Raw genomic sequence first — 26,154 nt, forward strand, 5'->3', positions numbered from 1 at the left:
CTCCCTCATCATTGAGCAAGTACATAGCAAAGGAAAAGAGCTTGGGGTAAATATTTTTCTGTTTCTGCGAACTCTATCATAATCGGACCAGCAATTCTCTAGACTACATATCTACATTATTGAATCCCTCCCTGGTTTTGAGTTTTGACATTTTGATTCGATGAATATGTCGGAGCCATAAGTTGGTATTTTTACCAAAGCAACCGATACGACAGCTGAAGCCAAAACCAGAACCAGAATGAGAACCAGATTGTCGATGTCAGATCCACATATGCTTCATTATATGAATTAAGGGCCTGTAATCCCCAGGTGACCAGCCTCTGAACTGTGTCAAAATCAGAGTAACTCTGCTAATCGGGGGAAAAATGAAATGATGCATTAACACAGCGATTATTGTGTAAATGCCACCAATGGAGACCAGTCATTACGGCCGCCCCCGGAAGTGGCAAGAAAGAGAGAAACTCTTCCTCATGACAAGATGACAAGCACAAAGGTGTTCTTTCAGACATCGATTTCTATGTTGTCGATCAGCCTGACCTTCCCGAACCAGGTGGCGACACAGAAGACAACGGGGCTCCTGATTTCTTCGACCGACTCTAAACTCTCTTGATCTACAATCTGCAGATACGTAACCATGAAATTAATAGATACGTTGGAGTACTGACAGTAGGATTCATGTTACGATACCCACCACCAGAGAGGGAAATCTAATGAGGGTTGACCATCTGTTCTTACAATATCGAGTTTTCAATGTTTTAATAGTTATTAGGAAGCAACATTCATTTAGAAAAATAACAGAAGCCTTTCTTTAGAACGAATTGCACTAAACTTGTAGAGTAATGAGCCTTTGTGCATTCTTTTTTCCTCAATGGATTGGAAATAGTCAAATACTTTGGTTGTGCAGATATCAGGTCCCAAACTCAACTGGTACCATAGAGTTGAAAGCAAAGACGCAACTCCAGCTCCTTGCTTGTTGAATGCAACCAATTACTCTCAAACTCGTCATTTGCCACTAGTGCTACACCATGTCCTCATCAACCGAATCACAGAAACATCTTATATTTAGAAACTTCGTCAATGAATTAAAGAAGCAGGGCATTTGTCTCCATGTGCTATGTTCTATCACCTTTGAAACCATGGCTATTCTACCAACTATATCTTGACCTAATTCCATAGTGTAAACGAAGCAAATATCAATTCTATCTCATCATCAGACCGAGATATTCCACCATACAGACAAATAATTTGGCTAAAGAAATTGGCACCTCACCTCAGCATAATCAATCTTCCCACCAGCTTCCTGTATTGCTTGGATGACGGAGTCCTTTAAATTTTGGCAGTCAACTTGACCCTTTTCCGTGGCAGATTTAGCCCTTGACAATGACCTGCTTATGGACAATGCCTGCATGGTACTGCAGATGTTAAAATAAAAACAAGGTCCGAACTAAAAGTTATCACATCAGCAACTGCACCTAGGGGTGATCGGTTCCCGGTCCGGTCCAGTTGGTCCTAGAACCAGGAACCGGTCACTTAGGGTTTAGTTCTTTTTTTTGGTCAAACACTTAGGGTTTAGTTCACATTTTACTAATTTTTGTCAATGAATTTATATCAACAAACTTCACTTAGGGTTTAGCTCACATTTTACTAATTTTTGTCAATGAATTTATGTCGATGAAGTTTACTTAGGGTTTAGTTAACATTTTACCAATTTTTTGAAAAAAAAAAAATATATAGTCGGTCCTGTTCGGTCCGGTCCAGTTCCCCCTTGGAACTGGGAACCGGAACGCCCGGACACCGGTTCCACTTTTAGGAACCAGGAACCGGACCGACACTCCCGGGAACCGGACCAAACCGGCCGGTCCGGTCCTGTCCGAGCGGTTCCTGGTTTGGGCGGTCCGTTTTGCACACTCCTAACTGCACCTCCAACAATTCTCTCGCTTGAGAAAATACTGTCTAAAACTAAGTTGAAAAGTAACATGTCATACAAAGCATTCACACAACTTAATAAAAGTCGAGAATAGTTGACAAACTTTTGTCAGAAAAGTGAGTGAAAGTGTACTAAAAAAACGACGTAAAAAAATCTCCATCTCCTTGTGCGACACAAGATAAAGAGCATTTACAAATTCTACTTATATGAATGAGATACAGAGCATTGAGGAACCTTTTCCCTTTCTTCAGGTGAGAGATGCACATTGCGTGAGCTCAGTGCAAGGCCATCATGATCTCGCACGACCTCAGAACCAATCACTTGTATGGAAAAGTCAAGATCTCGAACCTGTGGCAGGCACAAGGAAAGAAATGATTAGCAAAAATACTTACAATCCTGTTAATCATCAACAGTGCAATTTCCATTAAGCCCTTCATAGATGCAAGTGCGAATAAACTAGACAGACTACACAACCAAGAACAGAAACAGAAAAACAAGTTGAGTGAACATGACCAAGCCCATATCGTAAACTTACACGTTAAGGCAAGATTTGTGAAATAAAATAATAAGCACTGAAGTCAGATGCCAAAACACATCATTGGCAAATTGATTCTCGATCAGTTTAAACAATGTTAGAGTAACTGATGGCAATGTCAATTAATCGTAGCATTTCTAACATTCTAGCCCACCTAATAGCAAGAACGTGAAAAGTAAATTTTCGGACTAATGCACAATATCGTCAAAGCTCCTCATGTCGAATTATTCAACATAGTTGTAACAGAGCAAACATCCTAATTCACAAATATGTTTCATAGCCAGGCAGCCTCAAACTCTCAGTTCAGAAATATGAAGTAAATGCATCTCATATGTTGCAGTAGAACATCAAAAGAACAACAGCAATCCGAATCATTAGCGACCAGTCTTCACACGAGCATAGAACAGAATCTTTCACCTGTGGCTAAAACACCATCAGATTTTCAAATTAAATATAATACTACCACTCTGCTAATTGAGTCATAGTTACCACCAAAAACCGTCTGACTAGTTCGAAACTGGCATGAACTGACAATGACTACATTCTAGAAGCAAGTCTATCATACAAATTGGAAAAACAATGTACTTTTCTAAAAAGCAGCCCCTCTTTCCCGCCACACCCAAATTAACAATGCTCGAATCGAATAGAAGAGACTCACCAACCGCCGAATGATCCGCCACTGCTGGTAATCCTTCTTGCCGAACACACCCACATCAGGCTCCACAATGTTGAACAGCTTGGTGACCACAGTGGCCACCCCTCTAAAGAACACAGGCCTGCTCTTCCCACACATGCCCTTCTCCAACCTATCCACCCTCACCCACGTCTCGTGCCCCAAACTCTTCTCCTCCAAACAAGACACGGACCCATTACCACCACTATCACCACCACCACCACCGACCCCGCCGCCAACCTCGCGTTGACCGTAATCGTAAAGATCGTGGGGATGGAAGACCACGTCCACACCGCCGGGAACAGCCCTGAGCTTGCTCAGGTCGCCCTCGAAATCAGATGGGTACGTCGAAAGATCCTCGGAGGGAGCGAACTGGCCGGGGTTCACGTAGACGGAAACCACGACGACGTCGGCGCGGCGGCGGGCTTCCAGGACGAGGGACAGGTGGCCCTCGTGGAGGAAACCCATGGTGGGCACGAGGCCGATGGTCTTGCCCTGGCGTCTCGCGGACCTCGACCACTCCCTCATCTCGGCCTTGTCCGTGATGACCAACGGTAGTACTTTGGTAGACGGCGCCATTGGAAGACCGCCGGGAAGAAGGGTTAGGCGAGGGAGGGAGGGAGGGAGGGAGGGAGGTGCAGAAATTGGCTAAGGCCGAAGGAGAAACGTGGCGGCTGCTTCAATGGATCGAGCTGCTGCTGTTCGGTGGTCGAATCATTGAAGAAGAGCGTCGCAAAAGCGAAAGGAGATGGAGGAAAAAGGGGGGCAAATCTCGGATCGTGGAGCATTCCAGGATGATGATGCTGTGCATGCGGCGGCTGGGTTTGAAGTCAGAAACGGCGACATTCGAACTTTGGCTGAGATAGCGATGCAAATGGTCCTTAATTCTTGATTCAATATGCAACGTAGCCCTAAATTTTTAATTTGTTTAATATGATTCATGAACTTTAATTTAATGTGTAATGTCATTCTTGAAATTTTAACTTATTTAATGTCATCCATGAATTTTTAGTGCATGTTCAATTTAGTCATTGGACTTTATGAAAATATTCGATATAATCCCTGAACTTGAATTAACGGAAGGACTATATCGAACATTTTCATATAGTTCGGGGATTAAATTAAACATGCATCAAAAGTTCAGAGACGATGTTAAATATTGTGTTAAAGTTTAGGGACTACATTGCATATTAAGTTAAAGTTCATAGGTCATATTGAACAAATTAAGAGTTCAGAGACCACATTGCACATTGGGCCAAAGTTCAAGGACTATTTGTGTTCCCTTCTTAGTTTGAACTTGTTTTGTTTCGACTTAAATAAAAAGTATATTTAAAATTTTTATTTAAATTATAAAAAAGTTACGGAACAATTATACGATGATCTATTGAGTAACATTTTAAGGAGTCCTAAAAATTTCGGGAGTTTCAAATTTAAGAAAACGTCAATGCGCTGCGAGAATTAAATTAAGTAAAAATTAAGAAGCAAAAGTCAATTCGGACATGTCTTTGTAAATTGACATATCAAGTAATATTATAAACTATTATTATTAAGTGTCGTATTTGTTTATTATCTATTGGTTTTCTGTCTATTCATTTCACTATCATTTTTATTATTCTATACTCTTGCTTGTGCTCCCAATCAATATTTCAATTATTCTAGATCATTACATCCATCAATAATTCGGACAATGTTAGACATTGCCTGTTTGGTTCAACTTTGAAAATGCTATTTGGGGGAATGCAAATACCTTTGGGTGAAAGCCCATTGGGGAAATACAAATGGTGTTTGGTAAAAATATTTTGTAAAGCTACTTTAGCCAAAATATAGTGTTTGGTGAATTTTTTTTGCAAATGTACTTTGAGAATTATCTTATTTATTAAAAAAAAAACTAACCTACCCATCGCCGGAGCCGGCCGCCGGCGAGATAGATCTGGCGCCGGCGGCCGTCGACCGAGGTCGGGCGACCCCTGGCGAGCCAAATCTGCCGCCGCCAGCTGTCGCCCGAGGCCAGGCGACCCTCGGCGGGGGTCGCACGACCCAGGCGACGCGACCCAGGCCAGCCGGCGCCTGGGCGATCGCGCGATTTCCGGCGGTCGTCGCCTGGGTCGTGCGACCTCGCTGGCGCGATCCAGGCGCCGGTCGCCCTCCCTCGCCGAAGAAGATGAACAGTGACGCATGAACAGTAGCATTTGGAATGCTAGCATTGGCCAAATGCTAGGCCAAATGCTGGGCCAAATGCTGAACCAAGCACCCCAGCATTTTGGGAAGGGGCTTTCGAGGCTCAAAGCCCCTTCCCAAAGCTGAACCAAACACCCCCTGAATGGGATATCCAACCATGTGCAAAACGCTTGTGTGTCAGAGTAATGAATGATGATTAATTAGGGTTGGTTCGTTTTAACGTACGAAAAGTAATTACGTATTTTCCATCTAAATGAGAAAATTTATGTCAAATCCGTAGAAAATATGAGAACTATCGTAGAAAATAAAGTCATAATATATATAAATTCAAGTATCTGAGGTGTTCTCTATTAGTAAAAGAATACTTTCTTTCACTTAAAGTACACAAATGTATGTGATTTTCAGTGAAACTTAAGTCGAGAACTTACTCATTCTTTTAGAGCGTAACGAATTATATCCGTGTGAGAATGTTTTACTTTTATCTTATTTCATACATTTCAATTAGTCAATTTGTGATGTAACAAGTCAATTATCATTATATAACAAAAAAACGATAAAGCAATCAGCTTGGGCATTAACACGATTCTGTTATAGTATACTAATGAATATGATATTCTTTTGATTTCTCATTACACAGCACAACATAGTAACAAAATGCAAGTATCGAATTCGATATTTTCACATAGTATTATAATCTTTGGGATAATGACATAAATGGTTCTAGAACTTTGGTCCAATTTGCAATATCAGCCCTAAACTTTTAATTTGTACAGTGTTGCCCCTGAATTATCGATAAATATCCCAAGTAGTTTCTAGACTACATGAAATTGTTTAAAAGTTTAAGGCACCATATTGAACATTGGACCAAAGTTTAAATATCACATCGAACAAATTAAATGTTCACGAACAACAATACACATTAGATCAAAATTCAATGACCAATTGTGTCATTTTCCCGCAATCTTTTTATGTCGAGAAAGCACAAGCCACATGTAAACTCAGACCCATAAAGTACATAATTAATGAAATATCCTAGTTGATTTTTTTCCCGAAGTTCCGAGCCTCGTTTGTGCCTTACGTGCACGTGTGTTCGTAAGACGAGAAAAAACCAGAGAGAAGGTAAGATTTGGAAAGGAGTAAGCACGACACAATGGTAGAGCTATGGAAGATCTTCCTCGTCTTCCCACCAGAGTGGACATGCAGGTAAGAAAGAACAAATTTGGTGGGGGTAAGAGAAGAGAGTGCTTGGATCTGGATTGTCTTCACAGGAGCAATATAAGATGAGTAGGATTCTGAAGGCAGAGCATCGTTGCAATACTCAAAAGAGTTCTCCACTTAAATAAACAATTTTGCGCAAAAGGAGATATTTCATTCAATGAACAATTTAGGTAGCAACGAGTCCACACAGACATGTAACCCAGTATGAATTATGTTCATCGGACTCATGCCGAATCGGATATGCTTGCACATCCGTTCCATCTAAAAGGAAACAAAAAATCAACGAAAGAAAGAAAGATGCGCGTACAACTATATAACTGCAAAGGCGGCATATATTCACATAAATCGGTGGAATTTAATGGTCAGATCATCACTTTGTCAAGTCCACTCAACAGCATCTTCCATCATAGCTCTGTACATAGGAGGTTAGAGAGAGAGAGAGAGAGAGAGAGAGAGAGAGAGAGAGAGAGAGAGAGAGAGAAGGGTGTTTGCAAACACCAGAGAAAAACGGTTGGCCAAAAGAACCGACAGGTGGGAAAAGAATTCCACCAAAAGGACTTAAAACTCTAGGCTTAAAGCCAAAACTTTGACCAATAAGACCTTCCCCATCCATATCGCCAGGGAATAAAAAACCCACAACAGAACACCACTGTTAACCGTTACTTGCCTTTTATAAACACCATACTCTGCTAGAAGTTCAATTCGCTTGCCAAGGCAAGCATTCGGAAAGATGAGGAGACTGGTCTCCGACTACGCCTGGTAGCCACCACCTCTAGATCGACCACCCATCCTTCCACTGCCACGTCCATAGCCTCTACTCCCTCCAACCCTGCCCCTTTCATACCCAGTGCCTGTTGACAGGCCAAGTCAAGCGTTAGGCATGGATTTGTTTTCTCGAGCATGCCCAATCGAAAAAAAAAAAACCCCAATAAGCAAATGACTTGTAAAGGAAGTAGGATCCAGACCAAATGTTTCTTGACAAAGTGAAAGAAATACTGGACATTGACTAGATGCCATCTAAATCAATCACTGGAGTGAAGTGATCCATACTGATAAATGGACAGGATCAGATAACCAGAGAGAGCAAACAAATAAAGCAAACCAGATCAGATTTGATTAATTGTTCGAGGATCTAACTTGTACCAGAACAGACATGACTGCAAGAAAGGATAGGGAGTACTCCCTTAATCTTCTACCACTTCTCCTTGAATATGAAGAACAAAAAAATAAGAAGTGATCAAGCTTACCACGGTAGCCCCAGCTTCTGCCTCTGCCATCTCCTCGGCCCCAGTTTGCATAGCCACTATTATCTATTTGATGATGATAAAAGATCAACAAATTATAAAAGAAGAGAACTAGAGTGACTCAAAAGCTGTCATTACACGCTGTACAGCAATATGAAGATCTACCTTGAAAGTATCCATCTTGGTAGCTTCCGTATCCTCCCCTGTTCCAGCTCCGCCCTCTCCCTCTACCGCGACCTCTCCCCCGACCATACGAGTCTACAACGAAGAGAGCAGTCAATTGTCAATGTCTAAAGGCACAACTACTGCAGGCCATAAGAGAAACCAGTCTTACCTTCATTATAAGTATTGTAGGGGACACGTCTTTGTCGAGGTTGAAGCTGCTGATATTGGGTCTGTGGCTTTGCTTGCTCCATTCGAAGGGGTGCTTGGTAGCTGAAAATCAGCTTTCATTATATAAAATAATCACGACAAATAAATTATTTAAAACACTTCCCGGAGCAATGAGGTAAGGAGGCATTGCATAAGGAAAATAAACAGATATTATAACAGTCGAAACAAAATATATACCATTAATTCCGCTCGGAATGCAACTTACTTAACACGAAATGTGCAAAAGAAACAAATTGCAGATTTTCTATCCAGTAGTGACTTCCTCAACTCATGTAGATGGATGTCATTGCCATGAATTACTAAGTCCTAGTGACGTCGAACTTACCCAGGCGAATTCTTGTTAAGCTCCTTAATAGACAAGGTGATTGAGATCACTGAGACATGCCGAGTCATCTCCACACTGCATGAGCATTCAAAAAGGGCTTCACACCCTCGCCGCACAGTTCAGAGTAAGATTGACAATTATTCAAGGCAAAATTCTAGGGTAGGAACCTACGGTACAAGCCCCTCTTCGATGGGCTCCCACACATCAGTTATGCTGACTGAGCTGATAGCAGTATCTTGATGCAACCGAGGTATTCTTTTCTGCTCAGGGAGGAAAGTGCTAATGAGATGTTGATTTTGTTGTGTCATTTTCCCTTCCAGAAGGGAAATCAAATTTAACCGAAAGGACATAGGAAATGACACTTACTTTCATAATCTCCGTGATGGCTACTGTTTTGCTGATTGCTTGTCCCATTGCCTTCAATACAATTTCTCGCATGCGTCTTTCCTTCATATGTAAGATCCTTTTACATCGTCAGTTAAGTTGGAAGAGCGAAATGAACCACTAACATAGTCATTCTCTATGATAAAAACAGCCATATTTTTACATTGAAAGACAGTGCTTTCTATAATTCTTTATTCGCTAATAATTATTATACAAATTTTTTTAATGATTATTCCACAGAAAATTCAAGACATGAAGAATGACAAACTTCCATAACAAAAATCACCAGAAAATACAAATAAATGGTAAAGACTCAACCAGAAATAAAACTGAACAACATGCCATGACTATTTACCAATCAACCTAGCCTTTGCAAGATGTCCTAACAGCGGTAAGCATCCAAAAAGGTAGCAAAAAATCCAACAGAAAGCACCAAAAGACAGAACGGCTTGATAAGTGGGGAGCACAAAGATCACTGAATAGGACAAACCACATAAGCAAAACTTACCGTGTAAACAGATAGATGGAAAATCGACATACAAGCGCTGATTGCAAAATAATTTAAAGCAGATAAGGCAAAGTAACTCATTTTGATCTAAAATTTATTTCATTCTGAACCTTTCAGGGTTGTTATTCCTACATGGAGGACATAAAAGACGAGGGCTGTTCTAAACTATTACCACAGATTAGCAGCTCTCCGTAATTGTCTAGTCAATATCTTTATGCCTTCTAATAAGTATGCGCGACACATTTTCTCTCTCGCGAGCTGATTGTAAAGATAGGGCAATACAATGGCTGGACCCCTGTGCCCGGAAATCCAACTTCTTCCCATCAAACCCATAAGACCTTTCCAAGAATTCAGTTTCCCTCTACAAGTAACACTGAACGAAGACTTTCTTCCTCGGTCCAATGCTATTGGCCATCATTCGACGCTTAGGCACGGAGCATTGCACACTTGAATCGAATGATAAAATGCATCGAAGAGTCTCAGCGTAACGCCTAAGACGTCTCCCACACTAGTTACTTGACTTCGACCCGCATTTCCACCAAGAACATGCACAACTGTAAAAACCTTACACGAATCAAAATCTCAACCATACCCACACGACACTTCAAGGACACTCCCTAGCCACGCTCGCATCAACAATGCTGCCCCCACATCTTCCCCGAACAAAACCAAAATCACAATAGCCTAAACCTCTAAACGCCACAGCAAACATACCGAAAAGAAAAACGAAGAGCACGAAGATCATGATGCACCTACAATCGAACTCCATCAAAACAAGACCCTAGAGCACCGCCATCAAAAGCAGCATTGCAGACCACGTCCGGCGCAGTACACGCAGAGTTCCATTTTCTAACGAGAAACCCCTCACCAACAAAACAGCCACAAAACAGCCACGAAGCACACAGAAACACGCGGAGAAAGGACCTGGAGGAGAGTGGAGGCGTAGCCGATGTAGTTGCGGATGAGTCCTTGGGCGGTGATCCGGATCTCGTTCTCGAGCATGGGCGATTCCTGCCGCTTCGGCCTCTCCACTCTCTGGTACCTGTCCATCCCCCCTCCCTCGCTCTCCCCTCTCGAACGCGAGCGTGCAGGGAGAGATTTCCTAGGAAACCAAAACCCTAGGAGAGAGAGCGAGCGAGCGAGTTCCTGCAACAGTGTGCAGTGCGAGAGTGACACTGCCGTGTTCTTGCTGCTGCTGCTGCTGCTTCGACGGCCTTCGGCGCAACGCGGCGCCGTTTTCGAGAGGGGAGAATCCCGTTTCGACGGGATCGCGTCGGGGCTGGGCATTTTCGGCCGGCCTCCCTCCCTCGCGGGGCGTACGGGGTAACGGAGATTATTACGCCTCTGGAGTTTTTTACGCGCCGGAAGCCCGACACGTGGCGCGACGGAGGTCCGTCATTGGCCTGGCCGTCGAGACGAGGAACGAACGGTTCGAAGCTCGCGGCGATTAAAAAATTTAAAAAAAAAATCCAACTTTTTCCGGGAAGGTTGTCAATGTGGTAATAATCTCGAAGTTGAGGGGCTAAAAACTGAGGACGAAAATGAAAGTTATTTCCACTGACTCATCTTTACAAGGAAGACGTAGACTAATAAAACAAGAACTCAGTAGTGTTGACTTATCAATTCCCTTACTCAAGTTTGGTTTTGGTTGAACGATCTTTACAAACCAACGGGTCACGGTCGGATCATTCATCTACTTGTAACATAACGCGCAATTGCCCCTCCGTCGAAGGTGTAGTAGTAAACCCAGTTTGTAGGCTGTATGATTTGGTTCGGTGATTCTAAAGTGTCGAGATTGAATCTGTACTGCTTTCGAGCTCAGTTTGGTTGTGATGTAAGGTTAGCTCGGATCGCATTGTCGTGTCGGCACAAAAAGCTCGACCCGGCACGAGTATAGTGATCCCTGAAAGAAATACTTACACAGTCTCTGGCCTCCCTTCTCGAATGGCTCAAGTCTCATTGCATGATTTTTGCCAAAGTCCAGATCGAAGTTGTTCTGAACAAGATGTTCTAGATCGTGGATCTTGTGGTGACTATATTAGCTTATCGCGATTTGAATCTTCATTATGTACACACTGATCCGAAACCTATTCGATTGATCCATTACAAAAAGAGTTAATTTATGCGGGGTACATTCACTTTTCCGATCTGTCCATCTGAGCAACGAATAGGCTCTAACATTTCTGTGCGACCAGCAGCGAGCGGAAGTCCCGTTTCGCATCAGAAGCGAGCTGATTTTCCCGTGAATAGATGGAGCCTCTTCTCGTCCCGGCATTTCACAGCTCTAGCACCACGACTGTCCACAAAACAAGAGAGTCGGGTTTAGTCTTTTCGCGGCTTTATTCGCGGTTAAAACATGCTGTGAGTACAGCTTGATGGATTTGTAGAGCACTTACACTCTGAGTCTGTGGTGATCCAGTTCCCTTTTCTTGGAAGGCACTGATCTGTTATGTGTGGTGGAATTGAATCCGCCGATAATCGGCTAGCAATTGGATCGATCCTCGCTGAAGCTAGAGAAATGGCCGAGTAAGATGTGGAAATGGTAGAGCAGCTGTCCACGTCCCATCTGAAACTGATCTTCGGAGATTCGTTGCTGAATTGGTCATCATCTGGTATCGCCTTGAGGGCTCCTCGTTGCCGGAACTGTAATAGCTGAAATATGTTCTATTCCAATTAGGACTGCGAAAAGCGATCGTTTTAGAGGTAACAGTAGCTGATGAAATGCTTCGACTTGTCAGAAGTATGCATGAATTTGGTTTCTTTGATTTATTTCATTTTGGCATGCCGAGTCTAAGCAAATTAAAGCATATTGTTAATTAAAAGGAGATAAACAAATACTCACCTTTCGACTGATGAACTTTCCGCCCTTCTCGGCTTTTGAAGTGGCTGCCCATCTCAAGAGTTCCTTCATTCTTGAGATGGCCTTCGCCTTATCACCCTTAACCTTCTCCTTCTTCTCAGAAGTGCCGGATTGGTCATTTGCAGTAGTTGCTGAAGAGGCTAATGCCGTGTCGCTGACTGGCAAAACCTTGTTCCCACCGTGAGCAGCGCCGGAATCTGCCTTTTGGCTGATAATGCTGAGCCCTCTCGCGATATCTTCTTTCTTCATTCTTTTTGTGTGGATTGGATTTTGTCTCCGGTGTACGCTGCCGAGTCTCCTCAAGTTGATGGTGCTATAGAAGCAAGCCTTAGCAACATCTTTTCTGCATAATATGGCAAACGGAGCGAACTTTGAGTGGCCCGGTTTGGCCTTCTCTTTCCCTCTTGGTCTCCGGGACTTCTCGAACAGAGCTATATTTTTCCCTTGACCAGCTTTTTGATCTGAAGAAGAAAGGACATCGTTTGCATAACGGGATCAGAACTCGCCACATAATTAACAAGCAATTACCGTCATCTTTCTCGAAATGACATATGATCGTCGAGACTCTTACCTGAGAGTGTATTCTTACTATCTGTCGAACTGCAAGAGTTCCCTTTTGCTTGCTCTTGTGATACCTTGAACAGCCACCGGAGGATCTGATAAGTAAGGTTCAAGTAAAAGGGACTCGCATGAGCAGCTTTGATGTGATTGGAAAAATGTTTATCTTTTTTTTCTTACAATGACATGGTAAACACTGAAGGGTGTGAACCTGCATGTCTATGCTTTGTGCTATGTCAAAGCCCTCCTGCTTATATAGCTGCTCAGTGCATGAGATGATGGTGATCTAGTCTTGGTCAAAATGTGACAGAAGAGGAGATCTGTCTGTTCTGTCCCTATGCCTCAAAAGATTCCATCGTCTATGTCTTGTGGCTTGTTCTTGTGCTCTTATGGGGAGGTCAAGACAAAAGAAGGGCTCATGGAATGTGAATCTAAGGGAAGATGAGGGGAGACAACCAGGCAGTGAGTAAGGGATGGTTGGCTTATGATTGCTGGTAACATGGGAGGGCAACTTTATTTATATAAGATGATCATGTGGTGGGTGTTAAGGAGAAGAGTTTTGCATTTAATTAGGTTTTGCTTCATTGTTTAAGGTCATGGTGGCATTTCTCCTTACCATACATTTGTGTGTACATTTTTCAGTACATCGATCAGCGCGTCTCCGAGAGGCGGGTCACATTCTAGGGCAATCTCATGGATCATTACCCATCATTACCTTCCTGCTAGTGAATTGGGGATTGATTGGTCTGAGTAAAACAGCAGTGATGGTTGCTGTAGAAGAAGCGGATCATGCTCATCATAGGATTGGCTTGGTACGGAGAGTGTGAGATGTTCCTGTGCCATTGACTTTGAGACTAGCAAAAATGGGAGACTCAAAAGCTGACCCTTCAAGTAGATAGACAAAAGGACGGTACAAAAAGAAGGGGAAAGTACTATTTGCAAGGATTACATAAATGAAATCCTCCCGGGAATTGCAGTACTTCCACCAGCAAAAGAACGGGGGCAAAAGATTTTCAATGACGGATGTTTGAGGCAACTTGTGAGCATAATTCGATTTCTCTTTTGCGGGATTGCCCTTTCTATTCCGGTGAAAACTCGCGGCGATTTGTACACATGCTTGACCATTCCATTCATGCCACTGCCTAGGATTTTCCTCTTCCTGAACCCTGGCATGGTCAGCATTTTCCATCTATTTATTGAAGCCAATTCTCCCTCCAAGTGCATGTCAAAGGAAGATGTTCCCTTTTTCATTGATCCTCAAAGTGCTTGGCAAAATCAGTGACCTCATGTCCTCAAAAGCCAACAATAGCCACACACCATCGGCCGACTATAGAGCAAGGACCTACATCACAAACACCATCCGTATCTTGCCTAATCCATGGGATCGAGAAGAAAAAAAAATTATTTTCCATTTCTGATTCTTATTCCCAATTTGCTTCTTGATTCTGTTTCAAAACTGATTTTGGGAATAAATTTTTGTAAATTTGTGCTCGGGAACAAAAAATTTACCAAACGGATTTTTGTTCTAAAACTGATTCTGAGAACAAAAGAATAGAAATTGTTACTGTTTGGCAACTTGCCAAACACGCCCTTAACTTCCTATGGTGGACTTTCTCGTCAAAACAAAAAGAACAAACTTGCTGTATTTACAGATCTTCAACAAGATTATACCAGCCCAATGTGGTCCTCTTATTCGAAATGCTGCCATAACTCTCTTTCTCTCTCTCCCAACATGTGGGTTGATAGCAGAGCATGTGGGGAGGAGATATTTCAGGATGCGAACACATCACGCAGGGGCTACAGACAGGGATGCAGTTGGGGGGGCTCACATGGGGTCCTGTGTAGGAAAATGTGTTTATAACTGAAACGCTCTTTCATTAATTATTGTTGGTATCATCCCGTGCTCCAACCTTCCTAGCCCATCACTCTCACAGGGCACAAACTACAAAGACCCCCCCCCCCCCCCCCAACAGGCACAGTGACGTGGCGCTCTCCTAGCCATCTTTTTGGCACTCGGGCCGACGTGGCCTCATCCCACTGGTCGGATGTGTTTGTGCTCCTTGTTCTTACATCAATCACCTATTCTCCATATATTCCGTGTGCATACAATCGGAGGTGTTCTTCCTCCTATAAGAAGGAAACTTTTCTAGCTCAAATGGATACAAGAGTCGCAGTGAAGGGGTCCGCGAAATGGGAATTATACCATCCCTAGCCGGGTGACCGTCAATCCGACATGGTTTACAAAGCACTATTTACGCACATAAACAGAGAGATCCACTCATTAAAAAGGTTGTTACTTGGAACAATTAAAGCTGACATTACAGAACATGTAGTAACCTTACTTCAAAATCTATTCGAAGCAGTAATTACGATGAAGTACCATGCTATTTGCCTCTCCGGTCTTTAGCTTCGATTAACACCACTCACTGATAAAGAAAAACCAGCATGATTCCAGACTCCAGGTCGGACCCAATTCGCAATGTCACCTACCAAAAGAAGCTCTTCGCAGAGACTCAAATTCAGAGTCATGCATGGCAGCAACAGTAACTCACATACAACCGCCTGAGCCCAAAGACATTCCCTCCTTCCTTAAGGACGAAGCGCCTTCTCTATAGGCGTGAACTCATGAAATCCAGTGAACCGTGTAAAAGATGAGCTAAAAAATAAAAAACACGTGCAAAAGTGACACATGTAAGAGTACAAAACCGCGCAGGAACGCATTAAAGGAAAGACAGGAGGAGAGAACATCCATGAAATACACCAAAAACGTGAAACCGATAAGGACTGAGAAACCAACAATCTTAGACCATCCAAAGATCTTCCACTGTATTACTCCAGAACCACCAAACTATGGCACTGAAAATAGCAAGGTATAACAACACTAACCAAACAGTAAGAAGAACCAGGTAAACCATGAATGATGAGAATAACTGTACAATATACACAACTATTAAGTCTTCCAATCCTTTTCCAGAAAAGATAAGGCATTCAGTTACAAAGATGGAAACAAACCATTAAATATAAGCATATAACTTAACCATGTGATGGCCAGGATATCTACTATAGAAGAAGAGGAACTGAAATACATGAATTCCAGACACAGGAAGTTCATGCATTCTGGACCCAAATACTAAATTGCGAGACAAAGGCGCGACGCCATACGAACTTGTTCCTTCAAACCATTCCCGAAACTTCATGCTGATGCTCCATACCAGTTGGCGGCTTTCTAGCATGGTGTTCATGAGTTAGCAATCCTGCTCCACGGGAAGGCAGCTTCTGCACATCACTGAAGAAATATTACAGGTGAAAGTAACATTTTGTCAGAAGAAAAGCTCCTGAGTTCAGGCACTATCGGCACCAGAAAGCTAGAGAAGATACCATAAAAGCAGGCCTCCATCACGACCGATCCTCATCAGACCTTGATCGCATCAACCGTCTACGTCTTCTAGGGATTGGAGATGCATCTTCACCCCCGTCACTTAGCACATGGATCCCATCATCACTATCGTCGTCGTCGTCATCTTCATCATCATCATCCTGCAAACCCAACAGGTTCTCACCCCAAAGAAGCCTCCTTTCAGACCCTCCTGGGCGTCTATGCCTCATCCAAGCCCTTGCCCTTGATCTTGGCTCACCTGAAGAATCCATGGAGCCAATCATCTGAAACAAAAAGAAAGTAGTCCACCAAGGTCCATTGACTTCACCTGAGCCATTTTCCCTGTCAACAGAATATCTATCTCCATTTTCAATCACATAATCCCCTACAACAATAGCACCCGGCATAGCAGAACGAATGGCACTGACAATGTCACCATATTCTCTCTGGTGCTCAAGGCGTCGCCAAGCACGCTCTCTGGATGGGTCAATATCGGAAGGTCGGATAGCAGGGTGTACCCTACGAGCATGCCTCCGTAATTCTTGATAGTTCCCATGATACGAGCATGCCTCGCGTGAGCAACTTCTCTTCTTCAGGTTGAGATATCTTCTGGCTTCTTCATCAACCTTCCAGCCTAGTATGGCTCCACGGCATAACGGGCATTGAATATCGAACTTTGATTCTGTCGAGTCCTCCACATTAGCGACTTGAAGATCAGGCCTTTCTTGCAAGGACTCAGCATTAACATTCTCCAGATCACCCTCCACTTCAACTTCCACACTTGCAACATTATTCTGACTGTGATTTTCTCCAGTGTTATCATCCCCATGCCCCTCAGATGATCCACTAACTGTTGCACTGTGATTTCCATTTGGATTATCAATATCATTAAAATGAATTGCACTGTTTGACGAATTCCTACCAGAAGCATCACTAGAATGGTCTGCATTTCTAGGCAAAGAATTAGGTAAAGTTGGATTGCACCTAGAATTGACTCTTAGTTTCTTAAACCTGTCTAGGCAATTTGAATGTCGGTAACTTGTATCACATATATAAGATCTGCATCCCTTTTCATGTGAGCTGCATAGTAGGAGAACAGCATTATGTGGATGGTCCATGCAGATAGGACAAGACACCTCATCCAACTCTTTGTGAAAAGCACGAATATCTGAATCTTTATAAGCCCTTCTTTTCACACCAGCCATCTTGCATACACTGTAGTATTTACTCAGCATATTGAACTAATTAGAATGCCCAAATAGAAGCGACAATCAAATATTAATTGCATAGTACGACGTTGATAGTCTTGACAGCAATAGTAAACTACAATATCATGGCAGCATATGGAATCAAAAAAATCCAGAATTGATATTAAAATCAGTCAGTTAAAGCTGTTGCGCACATTTTGTACTGTAAACGCTTCAATGAAAGTATGACATCAAAATTTCGGGAATTCAGTAGCTGATAAATTGATCATTGATAACAATTATAAGGTTATTCACCAGAAAACTGAATCAGATACCACCTCTACATGTAACCCTCATTGAACAAGAAAATGCACACTCCTATAAGCTCATAATTTGTCTGTACTCAAGCATCACAATCACCTAAGGACAACTGCAATCATTTTTTTTGGGCAAGAAAAACAACTCCGCTAAAATTCATAAAAAAAACCAACTAACGGCCGTCGTGTTATATCCAAAGAGTTCCAGCACCACAATCAACCAAATTCTGGGTCATTTCCCAATCATCTCCATTAGGAGCGGGTGAAGGATAGAAATATTATTTAAAGAATCATTGTCAGCCTTTGGGAAAAAGGTTGAAGAAAGCTCTCAAGTTCACTGTGAATTCCATCCATCTCTTGAGACTCAAGTAAATAAAAAATGATGCTTTCAACAGAGAAAATTAAATTATGGCAACTGACTCAACGGTGAAGAATGATAACTAAACTAAATGCACGCCTAGGCTGCAATTACTCATAGTTCTGAAGTGACTTGATCAATGTGATATACACTCGTAATTTGATATCAATGTCATTTTTTTTTAACTTTCGAATCGAAAGGGAAAGAAGAAAAAGAGGAACTGACATCTACCAGACTTAGATCGAATGTCTGTTGCTTTTATAGCATGAGGTAGTTTAGATGCTTAGTGACCACCCAAAGTTTGTTATATTGCAAGGTGGCAAGCTTTTCTCAGAGGTATTCTCACTTCTGTACCCAAGTTTTGACAATACTCATCTACATGATACTTCATTTCTCTCCATATTCTTTATCATTAGTATGACAATTCCATCACAGAAACAAGAACATATTTAGGTATAACTATTTTCCAACATTGTATACAAAAATCATCATTGATCGTATTCTACTCATACAACAAGTTGCACATAAGGTTACTTGGGCAGCAAATGTCCTAAAATGTTCATTTGATCCAATTCTTACTCATAGATTGATGATCATTATGTTTGATTAATATACCAAAATGCCGATACCTGTCAGATAGAATGACTACTAATAAGTTCCTGAAAGACCTAAGCTTATGACGAATTAAAAACTGAACCTAAGCAGAGGCAGCTACTCGGGCATTTATACATCACTCTTCCTGTAAATCTTTAATTATTCGGATGATCTAGAATTTTTTAAATGACTTACTTTAACAAAAGTAGATGCATTAACTTTCCATATTAACACAAACATGATTCTGCCTCTCTTGATTTAAGAAACCAAAGAAGTTATACTTCTCATTCTATTTGAATCTGATTTCCCACTTTGCCAACAAGATTGTAATTTGTAATAGTACACGAAGACATATATGCATCAATTAACATCTACTGCAATTGCAAACATGCCAGATTCAAACGGTGCAAAGCTTTAGGAGAGAAAGCATAAGAATTCACAAGAAACAGAAACTTCATATCCTGAAGAATGTTACTGAATGATTGTAATGATGGCTACTTACCAAGACCAAGAAATCTGTGGAGTAACAACAATTCCTCCGAGTCCGTACAGCTTGTCAGTTTTAGCTATTGTTAACAAACCCTATATTGAGCTTAAAGTAGAAACCAGAAGGCAAGCTATCACGCAATGTTTTGTTTTGCAAGACAGGTAAGAAAAGATCACCCACGGACCCTACAACCTGCAGTTATCCAGTAAAAGAGAAACATCGGTCACATTATTGGATTTGGATGTTGCGGACAAAAAATAATGATTTGAACGCAGCAAAATCCTCAACGAAAACGCCCAATCCAGGGAGACACAAGTTCATTCCATTCTCTAATTAAACCACTTCTGGAGAGACTTTTAATGAGTTTTTGATAAGACAAATAGCCCATTTAATTATGTGAGAAACTCTCCAGGATTAACTTCCCTAGAGCCTATTGAACTAAAAAAAAGTATAATAAAAGTGGACTTTGTGTAACTTAAAAGCAAGGTCCATGAACAATCTATGTTCTGTCGCATCATCTCCCCCATTTCAGCAGCTACAACGAGCGACAATCAATCAGAATGATAAGTCTACCCGCCTAAGAGCAATACATGACATACAAAATATTTCAGCAACAATCCAACCTATACCATGTCGAAAACCTGTGTTCTAAGGTCACCATAAATGGAGAAATGGAGAAACTATAGATTCATAAACGGATTAACCCATGACAAATGATCAATTTCTTGCCCCGCCCGCAAATTCAACCCTTTTGACCAAAAAACAAAAAAATCAACCCCCACCAGATCAATCAATCCTAAGACGATTTCAAATGAAGCTAATCTTGGTCGTCCATCCATCCATCCCCCCCACAAAAACCACCTTTTTATCAATACACTGCGTATTTTATCACTTGATCTTTGATGTTAATCCCGATGATCGGATCTGAATTACCACAACCCACCAATCTTCCCACGGGCACCGCGATACAGAAAACCATCCGATGCAAACCCCAACCCACCCCTATCGTGTAATCCCCAACAACAGCAACAAGGATTCTCATCCTTTCTCGTCCGCCATTACCTCGGACAAATCAAGAGACATCAGACCCAACAGACCACAGATCGGACGAGATTCCAATTTCATTTCAATTATCGAGCATCGCGAATCAAATGTAACGCGAAAAATCCACAGTTCATGTCGATCGACGGCAAAAGGAGAGAGCGAACAAAGGGCGAGGGGTTTACAAACGGATCAAGAACCGCTACGTCCGCAGAGATTGATTTCAGATTCGATCTTCTTCGTCGCGATTCCGTCCGTCCGAGGACTCGCTTTGAGTTGGGGGAGAAATTGGGGAGAAATGAGAGGGTGGTGTTGTGAGACTTGCGAGTCGTCGAACATCGAGGCTCAACCATTGTATTTATAGGCCCGAGAAAATTAGGAATGAATTTAATTTCACGATTTATTTATAGAATTTTCGTTGGAGGCTAGGAAGGCTGTGAGTGCTGGCTTCCGCCGCCTAATCAAGCCACAAATGTCCAAAAATTAAAAACTTGAAGCGAAAATTTATAAAAGGAATTTATTAATTAAATATAGGGAAAATGACACGAATAGTCATTAAGACTTTTAATTTGTTCAACGTGATCCTCGAACTGTAGTTCAATATGTAATGTGATCCTTGAACTTTTAATTTGTTCAATCTGCTCCATGGACTGATGGTGCAAGTTAATGTTCAATATTTTCAGAAACTATATTGAACATTTTCATATAATTCAATAACTATATTAACCATATATCAACAATCTAATGATCATATTGAACAAATTAAAAGTTCAATGACACATTGTGTAATGAGTTAAAGTTTAAGGACCACATAATGAGAAAAAACTAAATTAATTCTATGAATGATTTAGAAAATATTTTCCTATAAACAGTAGCCAGTATCGTTTACATAAATGAATGGACGAAAAGTATTTTCATTATATATGAAAATATATAGACACGAATTGTCGTCAATAATGAAAATACATCCCAATTGATTAAACGAATGATCATTTCTTGAGAAATACTTGCTAAATCATTCATTTTTCACGAATTTTCTAAACAGAAGTAGCTGACCCACATGCCCCGCCACTGGTATTTGTGTAAATGAAATTAAATTGTCAATATGAAAATTAATTATTACTATTATTATTATCTTTTTTTTGCTAAAATTATTATTATTATTATCATTAATTGATATATGACGGAATCCGATTTGGATATGATATTTGGTTTAATTAGATCGAATATGGTCTCCATCAAAATGCCCACCGTGATTTTCTGCCGCATCTCGCTGCGATTGATGCCCAACCAACGTCATCGAGTGCTCTAACACCCCCACACGAACTCCGGCGTCGCGGCTCCGATTCCGGCGAAGGCGCCGAACGGATCTGATCTCCCCGATCGCGGCGGGAGCTATCGATGGCGTACCTGCTGAACACCCTCCGGCAGAAGCGGGAGGTGGATTCCGCCGTCAGGGACACCATCGACAAGGTCCTCGTCCTCCGCTTCGGCCGCGCCTCCGACGCCGTCTGCCTCCAGCTCGACGACATCGTGAGTTTCCCCCCCCCGGCGGATATGAGCTTTTCCCCTGTCTCTCTTTGTCCGGTCGCTCGGTTGCGGACGGATGAGTTTCGGCTGACTTGCTCGGTGTGTTTTTTTTTTTGGTGCAGCTCGCGAAATCGGCGAGGGAGGTGTCCAAGTTCGCGGCGGTGGCGCTCGTGGATGTCGATTCGGAGGACGTGCAAGTCTACGTCAAGTACTTCGACGTTACTCTGATTCCGTCCACTGTTTTCTTCGTCAACGCGCACCATATGAAGATGGACTCCGGGTATGGATGTCTCGTTTCTGGCAACTTCCGTTGTGTTTTTTTTTTTTTTTTTTTTTTGCCTTTGTCAATTGCTTGTTTGCGGGAGTTCCGACAATTTTTGTGGTGGACTTGACGGTTCCAAAGCAGAAATCTAGCCTGTTCCAGGGTAGGCTCGAGCAACTTTTGCTTAATTTGATCCTTCATGTTGTGTAGTGCTTTTGATTACTCGGTGTTTCTTGATCATGTCATGTTGGAATGAGTTGTTTCAATCAATGGATTAAGTTGATGAGGGGGCCGGCAATAGTCGGTGGCTTAGATTCTTGTGCAGCCTCGGTTAAATGAACCCCCGTGTCAAGATAGCTCTTGCCGAATGAATGTTCTGTTATGGCATTTCCTTTTACCATCTGCATTGTCGCGCATAACTGAGTAGCTTTTGAGCAGCAGATACATTATTCCACTATGTCCAGAAATCTTAATTTGATTCATTCCGTCCTCTCATCATCTTTCATCAGCTACTTTGGAGACATTAGCAAGCACAACTTGGGCACAAATTGTATATATTACCGACGTGCTTCATTCAATGGATTTCCAAGGCTTTTGTCAACTGATGTTTTTGTTTACTGTGTGGTGATATTGCAGTACTGCAGATCATACAAAATGGGTCGGTGCGTTTCACAGAAAACAAGACTTCATTGATGTCGTAGAGGTATTTTATCCCTTTATGTTTTACCGGATGTTGCAATTGCAGCATTGCTTCTCTGACAGTAGCTTATGAGGACAAGCCTCAAAATGTCACCAGAAAAATAGATGATTCCGTGACAATAATATTATGAAGGAATAGTTCCTGCAGTCTAGCAATAACAATGCTTTCACTAATTAAGTTACTAGTCTACTAGTACTGATTGAGAGAGAAGTTGTTGGTTTGTGTAGAAAATGGAGAGATAAGAAAGATGTGATGCTCCACATTGGATAAATTCAGGATTTGTTTTTTCTTTCTCAGTTAAGTTTTGGTTAATGTAGCCTGTGCAGCTCATGTGACATAGTCTAATTTGCTGCTTGCGTCCTTGTCTATCTAATCTCTAGAAGTGAACATGGGCAAGTTAATCAGCAAGGTTTTGTTGTATTAGATTCTGTCAGGGGGCATTTAGGGCATGGTAGGAGGTGAAGATGTATTTCTTTAATCTGAAGTGGAGATTGAGGATAGCTGTGCTTACTCTCTAGTCCATTATTAGAGGCATGGTAGAGCCTAAAGGAAAGCCTCTTTGTAGTCACACTTGAGTAAAGGTGATTTGTGTTGAAGCTTGTTATAGGTCTTAAAAGAAACCTCATGTATTTCTTTGGAGCACATTTGGAAGATTTTGAGCTCCAGTTAGGATTTTTTGGTTCCCACATCAGCAGATTTAAGGTGTATCTGAAGTTTTGAAGTGATGATAATGTGAGGAATGCAGCACTCTATCTTGGGTTGGTGTACAATGTGTAAGCAAAGAGGGGGAGTTTGTCCATCAATCTGTTCTTACACTATGCTTTTTCTGCGGACTAGGGTTGTTCTCGGTTCCATTTGAAGTTAGTTTCAGCCCAAACTTAGATTGTCCTTTAAAAAACACCTCAACCCAAATCCAAAAAAACCTGAAAGTTTCAGTTTGATATCATATAAAACCTGTTTGAAACTAATTGCGCCAACCCCTTACACTAAAAGATAAGCTTTACCTCCAATATCAAACTAGAAAATTAAAATAGACAACGAGTGTGAGATAATCCTCCATGATCATATGACCAAAAACATAAAGAACCAAGATAGTATTAATGTTTAAAAAAAAAGTGTGACGGAACGTGCTAAACTCTAATATAGGCCCTTGTCTAGATTTAAAAAGCCAGCAGCAAAGGCCAACTTGAGCAAACTTTCACTTGCTATGTTCAAACCAAGTGATTTTTCGATCTACAAAAACTACTTTATCTACTAAAAGTTATCAGTTTGGTTTAGTGAGTCTATCTTAACCAATATGCCAAAACCAAATTGATGTGTTAGAATGTCCAACAAAAGAACTTTAAGTTATTAGGTGGAGAAAGATTATATATATAAGACCCATTGAAACACCGTGGACAAGGAATGTGAGATACTTTAACACTCCCTCTCACGCATAAGCTGAAGTTAGAACAACATGTGGAATTTACGAAAACCCAATCACACATGCAAAATAAACTGGGAAGGAATCCGGTTATGATATCATGTTAGAATGTTCAGCAAAAAAAATAAATGGAGGGAGATTACATTTTTATAAGGCCAATGGAACCCTATAGACAAGTGACGGTAAAACTTAAGTATCCTCTCTCATCTGCAAAACGGACTGACAACGGCATGTGGGAATGACGAAGGGGGAGCCACGGACGCAAAATAAACTGGTAGAAAACCTGCCTTTGGTACCATATTAGAATGTTCAGGTCAAAAGTTTAAACTATTAGGTGAAGGTACACTGTGTGTATCTAAGGCCCATTGAATTCGCATAAATGATACTTTAACACAATGAAGCAATTGCAACAATTTTCCAACTCAAATTTGTGATAAAAACGATTCGGTTAGGTTTTGGATCATCAGTTTTTTAGCTTTTGGCACCTGTCCTACAGACCTTTAGTCTCGGTTATCTATTTGATTGGAAGTTGAAAGTGCTGAAGCCTGTGAACTTCTTTCTTATTTTCAGCAGTTCTCCGGAATATTTCGGGAAAACCTGACATTTTTGTGTAGAGTATTCCAGATTTTGAGGGATCTTCAGATATTTAAACTTAGATATGCCTAGAACTAAAGGTAAGAGTGACAGCAGACATATCTATTTATACTTTACACCTCTTACATTGTAAATTTTACAGTGGGTTATGGCATCGGTACAATGATCCATGGCTGATCTACTTTTGGGGACTGGCATGACAAATTCTAAATTCTTATGTAGTTTTTGATGGGACATTGGATGATTGACCTTTTATATTATATGAGTCTAGCTTAGAGTGGATGGAAGGAGCGGGATGGAGAGAGAATGCGCCACCAACCACACCCCCCCCCTTCTCTCCCTCTCTCTCAGAATCATAAAGATGAATATGGCTTGATAACTTTCTGGACTACTAAGCTCTACCTGCTTGAGCATGGTGGAATAAGTACCCTGTAGGGGACATGTAAAGATGTATGTGGCCCTAAAGTTTCTCAGCTGATGACAGTGAACCAAGTGGACATCCTGAGTACAGAGAGTCAAAGGACAGAAAGGTTGCGACTTCGATTAGAAGTGTAAAGGATGTTGTCATGGATATCATTGTTTTTCTTGTCTCCTTATCGTGTGCTATAAGTTCTGCAATGATCTGGTGCCTGAACAGTGTTAAAACCTCCTTTATCTATCTCAATGCACACTGTGATGCAATCTTCAATTGGTAGGCAGTGTTTGTACATGATATGGTTGATCAAATGAGAAGTGCAATATTAACTGCCAAGAGTGAAATGTAAAATTTGTCTCCAGACTGTTTTTTGGGTAAGAACATCAATAAGTCGCCCAATGTTGCCGCGTTTCTCTCATTTGTGATTGACTGCTCTTCCCATATTATTTGCAATCCCAATTCCAGTAGTCTCTTCAGTCATATGCGATGGTGCATCCCCTCACCGGAGTTATTCTGCAATTTTAACTAAATGAGACATCTCTAAATGGTTCGGATTTAGGCACATGCTGATGGCAAAACTCTTGTCCTTCCTGCAGGCTATTTACAGGGGTGCCATGAAGGGCAAGCTTATCGTGAACTGTCCCCTTCCACCAGAGAGAATACCGAGATATCAGTTGCTGTACAAAGACATATAAATAGCGCATTTCATCAATGTCTTTTTCTCGTGTTATACATATGAAGTTCGCATGACCCACCTGCATTCTTGATTTATAAATTGCAATTAACATTCACCACGTCTTGATCGTCTCACTGCTCTTGATAGCTTCGCATTCCTTGCACAATCTTCCAAAATCCCGTATTCGTCAACCTTTGCTTTCAAGAAATAAATTCCCAGTTGAGAAAAATTTATGTGTGTGTATGTTTTTTGTTTTCTCTGGACATAGTATGATGAAAGGAAATAGGTTTCTTGCACGGTTAATGATATACTCTCCGAAGATGAAAGCCGACTGATGTGGCTTTTTTGTTTTGGATGATGATGAACGCCGCCATGCATCGTTTTCAAGCAC

At 41.5% G+C, this 26,154-nt stretch overlaps 5 protein-coding genes across 11 annotated transcripts; 1 reads left to right on the forward strand and 4 right to left on the reverse strand.

The window, feature by feature from the left end:
- Positions 1-250: 250 nt before the first annotated feature.
- LOC115676008 (pantoate--beta-alanine ligase) lies at positions 251-3,912 on the reverse strand. 2 transcript variants are annotated; one of them, XM_030598847.2, is made up of 4 exons: positions 3,121-3,912; positions 2,162-2,275; positions 1,271-1,402; positions 251-618 (listed from the first exon to the last, which is right to left on the reverse strand). In XM_030598847.2, exons 1-4 carry the CDS (start codon positions 3,712-3,714, stop codon positions 502-504), a joined length of 957 nt encoding a protein of 318 aa, XP_030454707.1. In that variant the 5' UTR covers positions 3,715-3,912; the 3' UTR covers positions 251-501. The 2 variants fall into 2 exon arrangements, with proteins under 2 accessions (XP_030454707.1, XP_056171158.1); XM_056315183.1 differs by having other exon boundaries at positions 595-1,164.
- Positions 3,913-6,845: 2,933 nt separating this feature from the next.
- On the reverse strand, positions 6,846-10,707 carry LOC115676007 (uncharacterized). Of its 2 annotated transcripts, none has more exons than XM_030598846.2 (8): positions 10,310-10,707; positions 8,860-8,940; positions 8,665-8,753; positions 8,494-8,568; positions 8,110-8,210; positions 7,941-8,033; positions 7,779-7,841; positions 6,846-7,382 (listed from the first exon to the last, which is right to left on the reverse strand). In XM_030598846.2, the coding sequence occupies exons 1-8, from the start codon at positions 10,670-10,672 to the stop codon at positions 7,282-7,284; spliced, it is 966 nt and encodes a 321-aa protein (XP_030454706.2). In that variant the 5' UTR covers positions 10,673-10,707; the 3' UTR covers positions 6,846-7,281. The 2 variants fall into 2 exon arrangements, with proteins under 2 accessions (XP_030454706.2, XP_056171150.1); XM_056315175.1 differs by lacking the exon at positions 6,846-7,382 and adding an exon at positions 7,444-7,580.
- A 686-nt stretch (positions 10,708-11,393) lies between these two features.
- Positions 11,394-13,305, reverse strand: LOC115676009 (uncharacterized). Of its 2 annotated transcripts, none has more exons than XM_056315192.1 (5): positions 13,015-13,305; positions 12,817-12,901; positions 12,228-12,697; positions 11,782-12,037; positions 11,394-11,681 (listed from the first exon to the last, which is right to left on the reverse strand). In XM_056315192.1, the coding sequence occupies exons 1-5, from the start codon at positions 13,018-13,020 to the stop codon at positions 11,662-11,664; spliced, it is 837 nt and encodes a 278-aa protein (XP_056171167.1). In that variant the 5' UTR covers positions 13,021-13,305; the 3' UTR covers positions 11,394-11,661. The 2 variants fall into 2 exon arrangements, with proteins under 2 accessions (XP_056171167.1, XP_030454708.1); XM_030598848.2 differs by having other exon boundaries at positions 12,228-12,706.
- A 2,416-nt stretch (positions 13,306-15,721) lies between these two features.
- Positions 15,722-20,508, reverse strand: LOC115676005 (uncharacterized). 3 transcript variants are annotated; one of them, XM_056315168.1, is made up of 3 exons: positions 20,349-20,508; positions 19,138-19,314; positions 15,722-17,394 (listed from the first exon to the last, which is right to left on the reverse strand). In XM_056315168.1, exon 3 carries the CDS (start codon positions 17,382-17,384, stop codon positions 16,200-16,202), a length of 1,185 nt encoding a protein of 394 aa, XP_056171143.1. In that variant the 5' UTR covers positions 17,385-17,394; positions 19,138-19,314; positions 20,349-20,508; the 3' UTR covers positions 15,722-16,199. The 3 variants fall into 3 exon arrangements, with proteins under 3 accessions (XP_056171143.1, XP_030454703.1, XP_030454702.1); XM_030598843.2 differs by lacking the exons at positions 19,138-19,314; positions 20,349-20,508 and having other exon boundaries at positions 15,722-16,079; positions 16,182-17,420; XM_030598842.2 differs by lacking the exons at positions 19,138-19,314; positions 20,349-20,508 and having other exon boundaries at positions 15,722-16,089; positions 16,182-17,420.
- Positions 20,509-21,390: 882 nt separating this feature from the next.
- LOC115676014 (uncharacterized) lies at positions 21,391-25,881 on the forward strand. Of its 2 annotated transcripts, XR_008817305.1 has the most exons (5): positions 21,391-21,696; positions 21,816-21,973; positions 22,592-22,658; positions 25,024-25,202; positions 25,684-25,881. XR_008817305.1 is itself a non-coding variant. In XM_030598854.2 (4 exons), exons 1-4 carry the CDS (start codon positions 21,565-21,567, stop codon positions 25,780-25,782), a joined length of 456 nt encoding a protein of 151 aa, XP_030454714.1. In that variant the 5' UTR covers positions 21,392-21,564; the 3' UTR covers positions 25,783-25,881. The 2 variants fall into 2 exon arrangements, 1 of the variants encoding a protein (XP_030454714.1); XM_030598854.2 differs by lacking the exon at positions 25,024-25,202 and having other exon boundaries at positions 21,392-21,696.
- The last annotated feature ends 273 nt before the right edge of the window (positions 25,882-26,154 follow it).

This window comes from Syzygium oleosum, unplaced genomic scaffold, assembly GCF_021117445.2.
Source record: "Syzygium oleosum isolate NSW1041296 unplaced genomic scaffold, Sole_v2.1 Sole_v2.01, whole genome shotgun sequence".
NCBI lineage: Eukaryota > Viridiplantae > Streptophyta > Magnoliopsida > Myrtales > Myrtaceae > Syzygium > Syzygium oleosum.